General features: G+C 48.0%; 2 protein-coding genes across 3 annotated transcripts in view; both read right to left on the reverse strand.

Annotated features, from left to right (window-relative positions):
* Nucleotides 1–6,450: 6,450 nt before the first annotated feature.
* Nucleotides 6,451–7,604, reverse strand: GPX1 (glutathione peroxidase 1). The gene is made up of 2 exons (XM_037520430.2): nt 7,275–7,604; nt 6,451–7,028 (listed from the first exon to the last, which is right to left on the reverse strand). The coding sequence occupies exons 1-2, from the start codon at nt 7,527–7,529 to the stop codon at nt 6,669–6,671; spliced, it is 615 nt and encodes a 204-aa protein (XP_037376327.1). The 5' UTR covers nt 7,530–7,604; the 3' UTR covers nt 6,451–6,668.
* A 1,353-nt stretch (nt 7,605–8,957) lies between these two features.
* RHOA (ras homolog family member A) overlaps nt 8,958–17,889 on the reverse strand; it is a 55,023-nt gene continuing 46,091 nt past the window's right edge. For both annotated transcript variants that reach the window (XM_037529030.2, XM_037529035.1), the window contains 3 exons: nt 14,959–15,079; nt 10,703–10,833; nt 8,958–9,852 (listed from right to left, as the gene is read on the reverse strand). In XM_037529030.2, coding sequence (XP_037384927.1) covers nt 9,679–9,852; nt 10,703–10,833; nt 14,959–15,079 — 426 coding nt within the window. In that variant the 3' untranslated portion in view covers nt 8,958–9,678. The remainder of the gene's footprint in view (nt 9,853–10,702; nt 10,834–14,958; nt 15,080–17,889) is intronic.

The following is a 17,889-nucleotide window of genomic DNA, read 5'->3' on the forward strand; positions in this document are numbered from 1 at the left end:
CTCTGGGAACTCTCACAGGAATTAATCTTCATGCTTTGTAAATCCATGCTGATTACTCTTACGGAGATCTTTAACCAATATTTTTTAATCAGCATTATCTAAGAGTTAAAACTTTAGAAGTTAAAACTTAGACCAGTCAGGTCAGGAATGCTTCTCTAAAATAAATTTGCTTTAAATGGTATTTGTAGATTTATGTTGAGACAGTTAGAATAAGGAAGTCATCTGATAAAGGGCTAATTGTATAAGTGCCTGACCTCATTTTATCATATTTTTTTCAGCTTTACTGAAGTATTATTATTTTTTTTTTTAAAGATTTATTTATTATTTATTTATTTATTTATTTATTATTTATTTATACAAGCACTGGGTATAGTCAGAAGCATGGGAGGGTGAGAGAATTCACCAGAGCCAGAGCAGGGAGCAGAGCAGGCAGAAGGACCGAAGTACACTGCTGAGGGGAGCAGCGGGCGGCAGGAGAGGTCTGCGCACCATATGGGACCCTCCTCCGGTGGCCGGGGAGCAGCCGGGGATTGAACCGGCGCCGCAGAGGCCGCGGACAGCCTCGCAACCCAGCGCTCAACCGCTGTGCCACCGGGGAGGCCCTACTGAAGTATTATTGACTAATGAAATTGTGAGGTGTTTAAAGTGTACATCATGGCGAGCTGATATATGTAAAAAGAATTTTATTTGATTTAATGTAAAAAAAAAACAAACCGAAAACAAACATGGGCAATAAAAGCATGGCATTTCTGGAAACTTCTGAACCTAGTTGAGTAACAGCAGGGCCCTTCCGCTTCTCAGAAGGTCTGTGGCCTAAATGCTACTGCCTGCTCCCAGATGAAGCAATGTTCTGCAGCTGCTTCTACCAAAGGCTAGGTCCTCAGGCAGGCTCACTATGATTCCTTCACTTTTGCTTGTTTATTTGAGTTGCTGATTCACAGTGATGTGGAGTGAGTACAGGTCAGAGCCAGTACCTGTTACATGGTGGAGTGATAAAGAATATGTAGGTGTTGGGGCCTCCCTGGTGGAACAGGGCTTAAAGTCTCAGTGTTATCACGCTATCACCAGCCACTATGACAGGAGTTTCATCCCTGGCCTGGGAGCTAAGCCACATGGCGCAGCAAACCCCTCCTGTCTTGCCCACTGCTCCCCTCAGCAGTGATTTTAGTAGATCCACCTGTTCTGCTCCCCACTCTGTCTCTGGTGAATCTTCTCACCCCCTGCACTTCAGGCCTACGCTCCAGTTCTTGTATGCATAAATAAATAAAACTTTAAAAAAAAAAAGGAATGTGTAGGTGTGGGAGTGTGTGTTTGTATGTGTTGGGGGAGATGTCCAGTTTCTTGGGAAGGTGAAGTATTAACTAGCTTTAATCTGAGGCTTGCTGAAGAAGAGACAGTTGGAAAATACTTTCACTTAAGGAGGCAGGAAGCTTAAAGCCTGAAAGGAAACTAATCACCAGCAACTCGAGAGAGTTCCCTTTCCTGGAAACTTCAAGGCATAAAATGAGATGGGGGAAAAAAAGTGGGCAAGGAAGGTCATGTATTAGAGGCAGCCTTAGATAAAAGAGGTTGGAGTTGCTTTGTAAAATTCTGGGTTCCTGTCCTGGAAATTAGTGAAAAGTGGCCTGGGCTACACTGACCATTTGCAGGAAAAGAGAAGGTGTTGGAACATGTCTCCTCATGGGTTGCGGGAGTAGGTCCCTGAGCTGGATCCTTGTCCTTAGGCTTTCCAAATCAGCATTTCTGGATGTGGGTCATGGAACTTAAGTTTTAATGAGCAGCCAGGTGATTCTTGGGCATTGTATATTTAGCTCCTAGAACAGGACCTGCTACAATCTTGGGCACTTGGTATCTGGCTTTAGCTCCAGCTGCCCCTTTGAAACTGTGCTTGCTGGGCCTCCCTGGTGGCACAGCAGTTGAGTGTTGGGTTGCGAAACTGCCAGCAGCTTCTGCAGTGCCGGTTCGATCCCTGGCTGCTCCCCGGCCACCGGAGGAGGGTCCCACGTGGCGCGCAGACCTCTCCTGCCGCCCGCTGCTCCCCTCAGCAGTGTACTTTGGTCCTTCTGCGTGCTCTGCTCCCCGCTCTGGCTCTGGTGGATTCTCTCACCCTCCCGCGCTTCTGACTGTACCCAGTGCTTGTATAAATAAATAAATAAATCTTTAAAAAAAAAAAAAAAAAGGAAAGAAACTGTGCTTGCTGAAGAACACTCAGTGCACAAGAGCTTGTCCCAGCTGACCATTCTTTTTTTTTTTTTTTTAAGATTTATTTTATTTATACCAGCACTGGGTACAGTTAGAAGTGCGGGAGGGTGAGGGAATTCACCAGAGCCAGAGCGGGGAGCCGAATAGGCTGAAGGACCAAAATACACTGCTGAGGGGAGCAGCGGGCGGCAGGAGAGGTCTGCACGCCATGTGGGACCCTCGCCCGGCGGCCGGGGATCGAACCGGTGCTGCAGAGGCTGCGGGCAGCTTCGCAATCCAGTGCTCAACCACTGCGTCACCGGGGAGGCCCTCTTTTTTTTCTTTAAGATTTATTTATGCATATAAGAACTGGGGTACAGGCCAGAGGTGCGGGGGTGAGAGGATTCACCAGAGACAGAGTGGGGAGCAGAACAGGCAGATCTACTGAAATATACTACTGAGGGGAGCAGTGGGCGAGACAGGAGAGGTCTGCTACGCCATGTGGGTCACCTCATGGGGATCAAACTTGGTGCTGCAGTAGTTGCAGATAGCTTCATAGTGCTGACGTTTAACCCCTTGCACCACCAGAGGGCCCCCCCAGCTGACCATTCTGTATGAACCGTCTTTCTTTTTCTTTTTTAAAGATTTATTTATTTATTTATACAAGCACTGGGTACAGTCAGAAGCGCAGGAGGGTGAGAGAATTCACCAGAGCCAGAGCGGGGAGCAGAACAGGCAGAAGGACCGAAGTACACTGCTGAGGGGAGCAGCAGGCGGCAGGAGAGGTCTGAGTGCCGCCATGTGGGACCCTTGCAGGTGGCGGGGGATCGAACCGGTGCTGCAGAGGCTGCGGGCAGCTTCGCAGCCCAGTGTTCAACCACTGTGCCACCGGGGAGGCCCTGAACTGTCTCTTTTGGCTCCTTGACTCTTTACTTGTTCCTTCCAATTGCACCTTTACCACCTTTGTAAATCCATAGTCTTCTGCCCTAGATCCCCTAATCTTTTTCTTGCCACTCTTCCCAGGTGACCACATCCTTTCCAGTGGCTACTTACTCTCTCCTTGGCTAGACTTTTGTTTCCAGCCCATATTCCTTCTCCAAGCCACTTGTGACCATTTGCCCCAGATAGCGCTATCTTGCTGTTTCAGGCAACACATCTGAGGCCAAACACATCTTCTCCTCTAATCTGTTCCTCCTTGTGTTGTCCAACTCAGTCAGTGATGCCACCTTCCCACCTCAGGTCCTCACACACTCCCTATCAACCCTCTATCAGCTTCTTCCTTGGCTATGGCAGTTGATCTTACAGCTTCACTGGGCCAGCCTTCTTATTTATTCTCAAAGTATCCATACTACTGCATAGAACTAAACATGTAGTTTTAGTAATTATTCATCTTTCTGTTTTCCTGAGGTTTGTATCCCTGGCATCCTGCAGAACACATGGTACAGGACTCACTGATGAGTGTGGCAGGATTTAAAGAAAGGATTTTGGAGAAGTCAAGGTTAAGGAGGTCACGGATGGCCTGCATATACACCCAGATGTGTAGGTTGCTACCCACCATTCCAGGAGTCAGGTTTGATGTCTACAAATGATCCTCAAAAAGCCCTGACCCTGTTTGAGTGAAAAGTTCTCTTTATATTAATTGACAAACATTTGCTAGGCCCTGTGAACCTGGAAAGGCCAATCCCATTTCACCTCCTCAACTCTCACCTACTCTGGAAGCAGCCTGGTCTGCTGAACCCCTGGTCTGGAAGCCAGTGCAATCAAAATGAGTTCTGAGGGGAGTATAGGTAGGCTGTGACCTAAAGTGGGGACAGTTCTGCCTTGGTCACCTAGAGGAACTGCAGAGCTGAACTCCCTCATAGCCACGGGGAGTTATGATAAGGAGGAGCCATAGGGGCCAGCCTGGTTGGTGCAGGGGTTAAAGTCTCAGTGCTATCAAGCTATCAACAGTCACTGTGATCTGAGTTCGATCCCTGGCCACATGGCACAGTAGACCTCTCCAGTTTCACCCACTTGCTCTCCCTCGGCAGTGTATTTCAGCACATCTGCCTATTCTGCTCCCCACTCTGTCTCTAGTGAATCCTCTCACCCTCCGCACCTCTGGTATACACCCCAGTTCTTGTATGCATAAATAAAATGAAAATAAATCTTGAGAGAGAGAGAAAAAGAGAGAGAAAGAGGGAGAGAGCACGTGCGTGAGCCCGAGCGCGCGCACCAGAACAGGTGCTTAATTCCTGAAAGATGTGAGGGCACACTGAAAGGGAGGACAGCAGCAAAGATTCATGCTTAGGATTGGAGAAAAAGGTTTTGATGTTTTCTTCAGACACAGAAGGGACTTGAGCCACAAATACGAACTCTAAAGTCAATGTGAGCAAAAATATGGATCGGAAAGCCTCTGACCCATATTCTGGACTGAGTGGCACTGCCAACCTATCTCTGGGTCCTTATCTGCCCAGAAGCAGAGTTGTATCCAAGCCCTGAAGAGTGCACTGTACTATGTATTATAGTCAGTGGTTCCAGGTCTGTCTAGAAAGATTATTGACAGCAGGACCAACAGATGGAGAGAATGGATTTGAGCCATGCCTGAGAAGCAGCAGCTGGCCTCTAAGATAGGACCCTACCTACCCTGAGTTTGATGACTGCAACTGCTAAGTGAAGTGCAAGGCATGGTGAGGTTTCTTCCTCTGAAGACAGGAGAGGTGTTTAATTGGGGCTTTTGTGGAGCAGGCCATCCAAAGACTCTAGGTGGGCTCTTCCTCGGTTCGTCTTTGGTAACTAAAGAATTCAATGTCAGGACCAGAGTTACAGATAAGCAAGAGGTTTAGTGATAGACAGGTAGGGAGCATAGGAAATCTCCCCGAGTGGAGAGGGGTCCTGAATGTGTAGCCACTGAGGTGACAAGTAGGTACAGTGGGCAAGGAGTGGGGGTTTGGCCATTTGGTGTCTCAGCTTTGTGTGTCATTGATTGGCTGGGCCCGAGGGGGTCTCCTAGGCTACTGAGGCACACTGAGTTTTCCGTTACCCAGCCTTCTTCTCTGAAACCAGCTTTGGTCCAGCCAGCTTTAGTCCGTTGCTGTTGTGCTATTATGTTGGTATTCTGAACATTCCTTTTTTTTTTTTTTTTAAAAGATTGATTGATTGATTCATTTATTTATTTATACAAGCACTGGGTACAGTCAGAAGTGCGGGAGGGTGAGAGAATTCACCAGAGCCAGAGCAGGGAGCAGAGCAGGCAGAAGGACCGAAGTACACTGCTGAGGGGAGCAATGGGCGGCAGGAGAGGTCTGCGCCATGTGGGACCCTCCTCCAGTGGCCGGGGAGCAGCCTGGGATCGAACCGTTGCTGCAGAGGCTGCGGGCAGCTTTGCAACCCAGTGCTCAACTGCTGCGCCACTGCGCCACCGGGGAGGCCCTGAACATTCCATTTTAATTGAATTGGAAGTGGGGGCACCCTCCTGGTGTGCAGTTGTTTCTCAATCAGGCTGTAAAAGACTTAGGGGCTTAGGGCACCCTGTTCCTGACTGTCTATGCCCATTTCCTAGCTTCCTCCTGCAGTATCAACTAGTAATGGCAGCTTCAGAGCAAATGTCAACACTGAGCACGGATACTCAAAAGATTTAGCATAGTAATGGGAAAAGAATTTATAATATTGCAAGAGCTTCAAACTGCCTAAAATGGGTTGTGTGGGCCTCTCTGAATGTAAGAACCCAGGGTGTTACTTTTTGTGAAAGGCATTTCCAGCAAACACTCAGGAAGGAGAGGCTTACCATGGGGGTTAGGCAATCAGTCTTTGACTTGTCTTCCTATTTTTGGAATAAGGGCTTTCCTGGGCCTCCTGCGTGACCTCAGGGTTCAGTCTTAGCACTATCACTGCTACCACCTGAGTGCTATCACCAGCCCCAGCCAGGGAGGTGACCCGCATATGGCGCAGCAGCCCTCTCATCTCACCCACTGTTCCCCACAGCAGTGTATTTCAGTAGATCCACCTGTTCTGCTTCCCATTCTGTCTCTGGTGAATCCTTACACACACACACACACACACACACACACACACACACACACCCTCTCCCGCACCTCTAGCCTACATCCCAGTTCTTCTACACAAAAATTAAAAGAAAATTAAAAAGGACTTTCCTAACGGCATTGGAGTGGCCCCAGTGCATGTCCTGGCAGAGGGCGAAACAATGGAACAGGAGCCAGGCTTCCTATCATGTGGCTAGGAGGAGGCTTAAGCCCCAGCACTACGTCAGTGAAAATATACAGGAAATGTCCCCAGTTGGCACTCACAAAGGACATGCACAAAGTTCTGTTGCACTTGGCACTTTATTAGTGAGGAGCGTTGTTCTGGACAAGGTTAGCACCCACCTCAGGGGATTTTCCCGGATATCAGGTGTTTCTCCATACAGGTTTAGAGAAAACACCGTCATGGATAAAATCCCCCGAGGACAGCACTGTGACTGCCAGAAACAGCAGGGATGGAAGGGCGCCCTAAGCACTGCCGGACCCCTGGGACAACAGGGCTTGGATGTCGGACTCGATGTCGATGGTGGGAAAGAGACGGCTGTACCTGCGCACAGGCACACCGTCCCGGCCCACCAGGAACTTCTCAAAGTTCCAGGATACGTCGTTGCGGCACACCGGAGACCAGATGATGAACTTGGGGTCGGTCATGAGCGACTTGGGGTCGTCACTGGGCGCCGGGAGAGCCTCCCGCAGAAATGCAAAGAGCGGATGTGCCTGCGCGCCATTCACCTCGCACTTCTCGAAAAGCATGAAGTTGGGCTCGAATCCGCCGCCGGGTCGGACGTACTTGAGAGAATTCAGGATCTCTTCATTCTTGGTATTTTCCTGCGGCGGGGGTAAATGGGGCTGAAACCCGGAGCCGCGAGGGGAAGGGAAACCTTTCTGGCCGCAAACAACTATAAGTCAGCGAGCCCTTGCCCTTCTCGCGTACTCCGGGGTGGAGCTGAATGAATCTCAGCCGGGGCGACGGAGGGAAGCAATGGGTGGCCAGCCTCCCCGAGCCCAGCGGCCGCCGCGCCTGCGCTCCCTCCCGTGGGGCACACCCACCCCTCTCCACCGCGCCAGGCGCACCTGATGTCCGAACTGGTTGCACGGGAAACCGAGCACGACCAGGCCCTGGGGCCCCAAGCGCTGCTGCAGCTCGTTCATCTGGGTGTAGTCCCGGACCGTTGTGCCTCAGAGCGACGCCACATTCTCAATCAGCAGCACCTTGCCCTGCAGGGAGCCCAGGCTCATAGGCTCCCCGCCGGCCAGCGGGCGCGCAGAGAAGGAGTACACGGAGCGCTGGGCCGCAGAAGCGGCCCGGGTGACCTGAGCAGCAGACATGGCGCCAGGCGAGAACGCGAGAATCGAACTAAGCAACTGGGCCCGGCGGCGCCTGCTTTTAACAGGCCGGCGGCGGGGGGTCACATGGCCCAGGCACTTTTCCGGGCGCTCCACCCTCTGTGGTCCCGCCTCATCCGGCCTCCGCCTTCCCTCGGCTGATGTCCGGCTAGGAGGGGGGCTGCGGTCGCGCCGGATGCAGGCACCGCCCTGAATGAGCGGAGCCGCGGGCACGTCTGCTCCTGCCCAGGAAGGGCGGCCTTCTGGCGACCGCTTGAGTCACCACGCCCAGGGCCGGGGCCCAAGAGGCCTCGGTGTTTTCTCAAAGGTTCTTCAGTTAGGGTTTGGGTCCCAGCTCGGGACTGACCAGCAACAGCAGTAGGCACTGCCCCGGGCCACACAGCACTCCCAGCTTATGCCATGTTAGTAATCTTACAGCATATGCCCTGTTGTCGCAAGGTGTATACAGCAAGTTAGTGTGCTGTGGCGGTTGCAGTTGGTGGCAACTGCAAGACAAATTCTGTCTCTTACGAGGCTGTGGCTGTAGGAGTTAGGCAATGGCGGAGACAGCCAGCCTCAGGCTCCTAAAATGGGCTCTAACTCATTTTCCTGCATTCTAGGACTGCCTGGGGCATGTTCATGTCCAAGACCACCAGTCTCCCTCCTTTTACACCCCAGTGCTGCACACAGGCTTTTTTGAGGAGCTCCTCAGGGTCTGCTTCAGACTTCCCAGAGTAAAGGCCAACTGCATGCAGGGCCTCTCAGAGGACCCAGCTAATTTCAGGCCATCCTCAATCCCCGGTCAACTTTAGAGATCAGATATGGAAGTAAAAGACACTTAAAATAGGAACAAAAATGGCACTCTCCTGAGATAAAGCAAGCACTTTGGATTGCCCCATGTGTATCCCCAACAGGCTACATTCCCTATCTCACCACCATTCTGAACTTGAAAGTGATGCAAGATAATCATTTACACTAAGAGGAAGCCCAGACTGGGGGTGGGGGTGGTAGGGTAAGCTGGTACCTTGAACCCTCCAAGGTGAACTAGGCTGAGTCCATCAGGGCCCGCCCCCCACCTCCACTCCCAGCCCTGGAGAGAGTAACACAAACACCAGGATGCAGGAAGTTTAGAAAAAAGCCTTTATTGTTTAGTTGGAAAAATTAACTGGTACAGAAATAAAGTTCAGTCAGCTGGAAGAAAGGAGAAACTGAGTACCACCCAAGAACTGGTGGCGCCTCTGGGAGGGAACCTGGATACAGTGAAGAGATCACGGTGACCTAGAGCCCGATCTTGCAGTCCAGGTGAGATAGGTTATGCCACATTCTTAGCCCAGCTCTGGGGAGGGAGTGCTGGGATTATGTGAGGCCAAAACGGGTGATATGACCATTATCTTTCATGAGAGAAACTGACAAAACGGGAATTTTAAAAAGGAATTTTTCATCTGACTTTATTTTCAAATACACTTTTTTTTTTTTTAAAAAAACCAATACACTTTCTGTGAAGATGACAAACATTGGTATTAGCAAATCCAATTATACAAAAAATACTACATCTAATCTGGAGTAGATATATTTATTTTTGGTAACATACATTAAGTGGCACTAATTACACAGTAACTATAAGGTAACTAACATGAAACCACAGAACTGTAACTTTGCCACAGCTGCATGGACTTGGGTCTTTCTGGTCCAGCACATTTGAAAAAACTGAATACCAACCCCAGAGCTATGCTAATGAAATCTGTTACGGAATAAAGCCCTGAAGTGGTGACTCACCATACCTTGCAGCTGACAGATGATAGGCAGGACATGTTAGTTATAAAGTAGTTACAGCCTAATTCACAAAAGTTACTAACTTTTGTTTCTCTTTCTAGAAAGAAGCAAAAAGTTAAGAAATTCCTTGAATTAGCGCCGGTTGTATCAGGTGGGAGTGCAGAGGGCTGTTAGAGAAGTGTCAGAAGGACCCTGGTAGGTCAGGCAGGTTGAACATCATTAATCATAGTTTGGCTTCTAAATACTGGTAGCAAGATGACTTTGATTTGTAATCTTAGGTAAATTATAGATAAATGAAAAAAGGCCAGTAATCATACACTAAGATTAATAAACAGCACTTCAAAATTAACCGCATGAGGGCTGTGCTTGCAGCAGGGTTTCACAAGACAAGGCACCCAGATTTTTTCTTCCCACGTCTGGCTTGCAGCGCAGCTCTCGTGGCCATTTCAAAAACCTCTCTCACTCCATCTTTGGTCTTTGCTGAACATTCCATGTACCCAAAAGCGCCAATCCTGTTTGCCATATCTCTGCCTTCTTCAGGTTTTACTGGCTCCTGACAAGAGAGAAGAGTGCTTTCAGTTAATAGTGTTTCATACAGAGTAAATAGGCACAGTATATTCAAATTCCGCTGAAAGACTTATTTGAAAAGTTGGCAAGTCCTCAATTTGAGTTCTGTCCCATGAAGTGACCCCCAACCCCAAATATAATCTCTCTCTCAAATGTGTTCTTCTCTGGGAAGTAGAGAGAAAAAAGGAAGAAGTCAGAGGATTGCTGGAAGACTGAGGAGGAATCAAGGGCAAAATTACTCAAGCTGTCAATCCAGAGTAAGCTATGGGTCTTCCTGTGGTTAGCGCAGAGAGGACTGGAGTCCCTGACCCTGAAAGAGAAACCCCAATGGGAGAAGCTAGGCTGTCTCTCTCTCAAGGCACTTCTCCTGCAGTGACAGCCGTCTCAGGGTTAGGGGACTTCTCAGAAGCCAAGACGCCACCTTTATAAAGTATCTGGGCTCTGTCTGAACTCCTTTCCCTCAGATTTCCTGATCCTTCAGTTGTCACCCATTTATTTATCTGTGGCCTCACTTATACCAAGGTATAACTACAAAGAGAAATCGGAGTCTGACAAAGTTCCTCCAACTGGGGCACTGACTACTGTTGTGATGATCCTTTCTCAGGCAGGCAGTGCTTAAGGTCACAGCTCTACTTCACAGGAGGTTCTCTCTCATATGACATGGGAGTCTTAGGGACCCCTGCGTGCTGGCCCCAGACAATGAGGGCCAGATGAGAAGAAACTTCTAGGATGCCAAAATAGCCTGGCATGTGAGGGTTTCTACTGGGTTCCCTGAACCTCCAACTGTGGACTGTTGGAAGAATGCTACAGGAGGACAGCCCTGCCCCAGACCATGCCTGCTTCATTTTGGCCAGCTCCCGCCTTGTGTGCTCATCATTCCGAAGATCCTTCTTGTTCCCAACCAGGATGATGGGCACGTTGGGACAGAAATGCTTGACTTCTGGAGTCCATTTTTCTGGGATGTTTTCTGAAAGAAGCAAAATGTACATAATTGGGGATACATACAATTTTCTCTTGAATTCCAAGACCCCTAGTTAAACTGCAAATAAACTACAAGTATGCTGGACATTTAATGAAATTTCACTGGTTTCATATTTCTTTTTTTTTTTTTTTAATAGAGGCATGTTTTATTTTGTTTGTTTGTTTGTTTTGTTTATACATGCACTGGGTACAGTCAGAAGCGCGGGAGGGTGAGAGAATTCACCAGAGCCAGAGCGGGGAGCAGAGCAGGCAGAAGGACCGAAGTACACTGCTGAGGGGAGCAGCGGGCGGCAGGAGAGGTCTGCGCGCCATGTGGGACCCTCCTCCGGTGGCCGGGGAGAAGCCGGGGATCGAACCGGCGCCGCAGAGGCTGCGGGCAGCTTTGCAACCCAGCGCTCAACCGCTGTGCCACCGGGGAGGCCCGAAATTTCACTGGTTTCAAACTACAAAAAAGCAAAACCTAAGCCCCTACCCTGAAGCACAGAATCGGCAGCTTTTCTCAGCCCCACCAAAGAGTTCAGAAACTCTAGAGGCAGGGCCCAAAGAAAGGCTTGGAGGAACAAATGATTCTGAACACATGGTGGTTCTGTAATGGTGTCACCTGCCCCATGACAGAGGCTGCCCATGGACCATCCCTGTCATTGTCAGCAGATGATTCTGACTAGAGCTCACAGGAGCCCCCGTGCTGGAGCACAGCTGACCCGGGATCTGCATGTTCTCCCTCCACTTTGTTCACAAGCCCTCAGCATGGCCACCACTAAGTGGTATTTCCATGGCTCACGTGTGACTTTTTTTTTGTGGGACCCTCGCCGGCAGCTGGGGAATGAACCGGCATTGCAGAGGCTGCGGGCAGCCTCGCAGCCCAGCGCTCAACCGCTGCACCACCAGGGGAGGCACTCACGTGTGACTTTTGAGAGTGATAACCAATTGTAGCTTCTTGCCAATACTGCATTCATCTAGAAAGGTCGTGTAAGTACATCATGATGGATGAACAGCCCCAGTTCAACCTCTCACATCCACCATATTGGGCCCATCAGTATAGAGATGATTTTAGCAGCTACAGACTTCCTTAGATCACTAGCATGACAACTTGAAACACAAAGCCCAATTCTGGAACAAAAGGGTTCCCAAAGAAGTGTAATGTCTCAATCTTCAAATAAAAAAAAAAGGGCCAGCGTATTTAACAGAAAAGCCAAATAATGCCGAAACATGCCCTAATCTCTGCACCCTGTGGTTATTAGTTTTCAGTTCAGCTGTGACAGCATTCACTTTAAAAGATAAGCAAGGGGCCTCTTCGGTGGCACAGCGATTGAGCGTTGGGTTGTAAGCTGCCCCCAGCCTCTGCAGCGCTGGTTCGATCCCCAGCCACCAGGTGAGGGTCCCACAAGGCGCGCAGACCTCTCCTGCCACCCACTGCTCCCCTCAGCAGTGTACTTTGGTCCTTCTGCCTGCTCTGCTCCCTGCTCTGGCTCTGGTGAATTCTCTCACCCTCCCGTGCTTCTGACTGTACCCAGTGCTTGTATAAATAAATAAATCTTTTAAAAATATATATATATAAGCAAGGTCACATTGTTCCCTTGTTTGAACCTGCCACCTCACAATGAAAGGAGAGTGCCATACTACTATCCACATGGCTCTCCAACTCCTATTCCCACTCCCTCTGCTATGGCTACACAGCATTCCCTTTTTTTTAAAAAAAAGATTTATTTATTTATTTATACAAGCACTGGGTATAGCCAGCAGCGTAGGAGGGTGAGAGGATTCACCGGAGACAGAGCAAGGAACAAAACAGGCAGACTGGCGGAATACACTTCTGAAGGGAGCAGCGGGCGCGGCAGGAGAGGTCTGTCGTGCCATGTGCGACCCTCGCTGGTGGCCAGGGATTGCACCGGCACTGCAGAGGCTGCAGGCAGCCTCACAGCCCAGCACTCAACCGCTGCACCACCAGGGGAGGCCCTGCATTCCTTCTTTTCTCTGCCTCAGTGACCTTGTACTTGGCACCAAAAAGGTTATTTTATTGCATATTGTGATGTCCTTGTTTATCTCCTTCAGGTACCTATTCAGAAATCACCATTTTCAGTGAAGCTCACACCATCCTATGGTCATCCTCTAAAAGGAGTCCGCTAATATGGCTTATTCCATACCTACCTCTACAAAGGTTATTTGTAATATTTACTATTATTGGAATTACTGATACTTGTGTGCAGGGAGGAAGGGGAGTGGTTAATGCTTTTACTCTGCTGCCTCCCTTCATCTAGAATAAAAGTTCCTTAAGTAGGTGCTCAATAATTATTACTGTAACAATCTTCCCTACTCCCCTGCTTTAGGATATATAAACTGCAGTGAATTGTCTCTGTCTTGGCTTTACTTTTCATGAATGACTTATTTTTTTTTTTAACATTTATTTATACAAGAGCTGGGATACAAGGCCAGAGGTGCAGGAGGGTAAGAGGATTCACCAGAGACAGAGCAGGGAGCAGAACAGGCAGAGGGACCGAAGGCACTGCTGAGGGGAGCAGTGGGCAACACAGGAAAGGTCTGCAGGGCCATGTGGGTATCTCCCTGGCTGGCCAGGAATCAAACCCCCACTGCAGAGGCTGCAGACTGCTTCACAGCGCTGCGCTCAACCCACTGAGCCACGGGGGAGGCCCATGACTTTATTGTTTTAAATTAAATTTTACTGATTTATCATTGGTTTATAATATCATAAAAAATTTTAAAACTTTAATTTCTTACTTTTTAATTCAATGATGGCAATTACCTGTAATTTCTATACCCCTAAAGTAGTCTGATCACATTAGGGTATGTCATTTTACATGGGTTTACAGAGCTTTTTGGGAGGGCCTTTGGAAATTGCAGAAAGCCACAGAAAAGGAATACATAATCTAGATTGGGGTTAGCAAATAAAATCTTGTCTGGAGTTTATTTTTATAAGTTTAACTGGAACACAGTGAAGCTCCTTCATTTATTTTCTATGGCTGTTTCATGCTGCAATGGTAACAGAGAACATAGACAACACAATCTAAAATATTATTTGGTCTTTTACAGAAGTTCCTTTTTTTAAAAGATTTATTTATTTATGCATACAAGAGCTGGGGTACAGGCCAGAGATGTGGGGGTAAGAGGATCCACCAGAGACAGAGTAGGGAACAGAACAGGCAGATTGACTGAAATACACTCCTGAGGGGAGCAGCAGGTGCAGCAGGAAAGGTCTGCTGCGCCATGTGGGTAGCTCCCTGGCCGAGGATTGAACTTGTGCTGCAGTGGCTGCGGAAAGCTTCATAGGTTGCGTCTTAACCCCTTGCACCACCAGGGAGGTGCTTCATTTTCATTCTTAATACAGACTTTTGAGTTCCCATAGCACATTGTATTGGAGTAAAACTACTACTGGGATTCCCACCCTACTCCCTAGCCAAGATAAAATTTTTTTTAAAAAGTATTTATTTATGCATATAGGAACTGGGGTCCAGGGTAGAGGAGTAAGGGGTGAGCGGACTCAGAGACAGAGTGGGGAGCAGAACAGGCAGATCTACTGCGAGGTCGCCGGCAGCTTCGCAACCCAGCGCTCAACCACTGCGCCACCGGGGAAGCCCTACTGCAATACATTGTTGAGGGGAACAGTGGGCTAGACAGGAGGTCTGCTGCGCTATGTGGGTCAGCTCCCTGGCAGGGCATCAAACTCATATGCAGTGGCTGGCGATAACTTGATAGCGCTGTCTTTAACTCCTGGGCCACCAGGGAGACCCCCCCAATATAAAACTTTTAAAAGGCCCTTGGCAGGCCTCCCTGCTGTGTATTTCATCAGTTTGCCTATTCTATACCCTGCTTTGTCTCTGGTGAATCCTCTCACCCTCCTGCGCATCTGGCCTATTCCCCGGTTCTTGTATAAATGAATAAATAAATCTTTAAAAAAAAAAAAAGAAGAAAAGAAAGAAAAGGGACCCAAAACCCAGGTTCTATAGTCCCAGGGCTGTGTGACTTCGGCCATTGAGGATTCCTTCTTTGAAACTAATGTCTACTCTTTTGCCACCTGATGCCCAGAAGGTGAGAAACCAGGTGTGAGTTAGGCACAGAGCAGTGAAATCATCACTCTACATACAGCGTCACTCACCTAAACTATCAGGGCTGTCAATAGAGAAACACATCAGTATAACATCAGTGTCTGGGTAGGAGAGGGGCCTCAAGCGATCATAATCTTCCTGCCCAGCTGTGTCCCACAAAGCCAACTCCACCTGTGATGGGAAAAACACAAGAGAGTGCAAGATTAATTCTACTACCCACTTTCCAAAGAGGTAGCCCACTTTCAGTATTATGATTTACCGTGATACATTTGAATGGAAAACTGTCTAAAATAGTAAAACACTTTTGTAAGAATCAAATCTGAAGTTGGAAGGTATACTTAAAAACAATTTAAATTGTTTCTCAATCTTCATATTTAATAAATAGATACCTAGTTCAAAATATGAAATAAAAAATAACTTTGTAGCTATTAAGTTTTTAATTATAAAAAATTTTATAGGAAAGAAAGTGGATGAACAAGAGGAGAAATCAAATTGTAAATAACATTCCACCAAGGCATATAGGAAAGACATGGAAAAACAAGATTGAGTAACATTTTGTAATACATTTCCACACAAACATTTCCTTAGTTTATCTCATCAGTCTGCTCCTTTGTGGAAAACATGGAGACAACACTGCATTTGGTTTGGTAGGTAAGGAACACCATGCTGGGTTTTAGGCAAAATCCGAGCTGACGGGAAAGGCTTCTGACTTTATCTTTACTGTTTAAAAAATGTCTGAATGAATATATCTACTTAAGTAGGAGAGTACTCTCTGTTCACACCTGGGAACCAGGTCACCCTCCTGTGGTCAGAGGGCAAACTATTGCCTGGACTCTGGATATAGGTCTCATTCCACATTGTCCAGCACTGCAGTTAGCCATATCACTCCTTCTTAGAACCAGAGTAGATTTTTAACATCCTCTGCTAAGTGGTCTTTTGGGTCTCAGAGAGCTCTCCCTTCAATGCTAGGAATACCCTTCTTAGCACCTTCACAAACCAAATTTTAGTTTCTAAATATCATTCCTTCCTTACAGTTGATGGGTGGCTAGTCCTTTCTTCCACCTTTAATCTCTGCCCCTAGATGCATCACTCACAACCTCCACAAGGACCACTGTACTTCTATCACATACACATATAATCAGCTTGGTATGTGTATCTATGGTATGTTGATGCCCAATCCTTTTAACAAACCTAATCTCAGAATGGTAGAGTTTATTCCTTCTCTTCTGAACCCTGGCTTTCCAGACCTCATAGGTATAGGTACCGCAGGGTAGAACTCAGACTTTCTCCTGATAAATGACTCTGGGGTGCTGAGCTTGTCTCACATCAGAATGGTACTTCCATTTTTGGTAGGCCTATTTCTGGGACATGATCCCAGAATCAATCTTAGATGACTCCCTTAGGCTCTGTTAATACTGTCAAATTAAAATTCCCAGGTAGGGCCTCCCTGGTGGTGCAAGGGTTGTTAAGCCCAGCATTGTGAAGTTATCCACAGCCTCTGCAGCACGAGTTCAATCCCTGCTGGCCAGGGAGCTCCCACATGGCGCAGTAGACCTCTCCTGTCTCGCCTGCTGCTCCCCTTAGCAGTGTACTTCGGTCAGTACGCCTGTTCTGATCCCCATTTTGTCTCTGGTGAATAAATAAATCTTAAAAAAAAAAAAAATCTTAAAAAAAAAAAAGATGTATTTATTTATGCATACAAGAGCTGGGGTATAGGCCAGAGGTGCAGGGGGTGAGAGGATTCACCAGAGATAGAGTTGGGAACAGAACAGGCAGAACAACCAAAGTACACTGCTGAGGGGAGCAGCGGGTGAGTCAGGAGAGGTCTGCTGTGCCATGTGGGTAGCTCCCTGGCCGGCTAGGGGATCGAACTTGTCCTGTAGAGGCTGCGGATAGCTTTGTAGGTTGTCTTTTTTTTTTTAATAAAAAAAATTTTTTTTAATAGAGGCATGTCTTTTTTATTTTATTTTTTTGTTTGTTTGATTGTTTTGTTTGTACATGCACTGGGTACAGTCAGAAGCGCGGGAGGGTGAGAGAATTCACCGGAGCCACAGCAGGGAGCAGAGCAGGCAGAAGGACCGAAGTACACTGCTGAGGGGAGCAGCGGGCGGCAGGAGAGGTCTGCGCGCCATGTGGGACCCTCCTCCGGTGGCCAGGGAGCAGCCGGGGATCGAACCGGCGCCGCAGAGGCTGCGGGCAGCTTCGCAACCCAGTGCTCAACCGCTGTGCCACCGGGGAGGCCCTGTAGGTTGTGTCTTAACCCCTTGCACCACCAGGGAGTTCCTAAATAAATAAATCTTAAAAAAAAAAAAAAAAAATCCCCAGGCAGCTCCCTCGACCACCTTGAGGAGAGCTGCTCAGAGGGAGGCAGCTAGGCTCTAAGCCTTCCAAATGAACCACCTTTTTTTCAGGGTTTTTCTCCTTGGATGAGAGGGTACTCCTAGGTATCACCAGGGTTAGGCATGTTCCAAGTTGGCAGTGTAAGAATAATATTCAACTATTTCTCAAGCTTTTAAGTCAAGATCTCTAAATTTCTTATGGGGAAGATCCCCATTCCAAAACCACCCAAGCCCAGATGATGTTTACACAAAGACAGAAGAGATACTATTGCCCCCAAAACATGTACTGCTACAGGAGGAAAATATTCCAACTGATGGGCAAGTAGAGACCCAGCAACTCCGAGTCGGATGGAACGACATGATAACACAGCTGCATACACTCTTTTGAGAAATACGCCATGAAAACACCAGCCTGGCTCTGTTTTCCTCAAGTCACCGCGTCTCCGTGTGTGCCAGTAGTGTGAGACACTACTGGTAACAATACCGTTATGCGACAGCAGGCTGAAAGATGTCAGCACATTTCCAAATAACTAGGTCCTGTCTCTATATACAATCAGTCTTCCTATCAGGCCTACGGAAATACCTGTTATCTAAGCACCTGTACAGTAAACCGACAGCAGTTGAATCGGCAATATTCTGTAT

This window comes from Talpa occidentalis, unplaced genomic scaffold, assembly GCF_014898055.3.
Source record: "Talpa occidentalis isolate TD23 unplaced genomic scaffold, MPIMG_talOcc4v2.1 talOcc4.10, whole genome shotgun sequence".
Classification (NCBI taxonomy): Eukaryota; Metazoa; Chordata; class Mammalia; order Eulipotyphla; family Talpidae; genus Talpa; species Talpa occidentalis.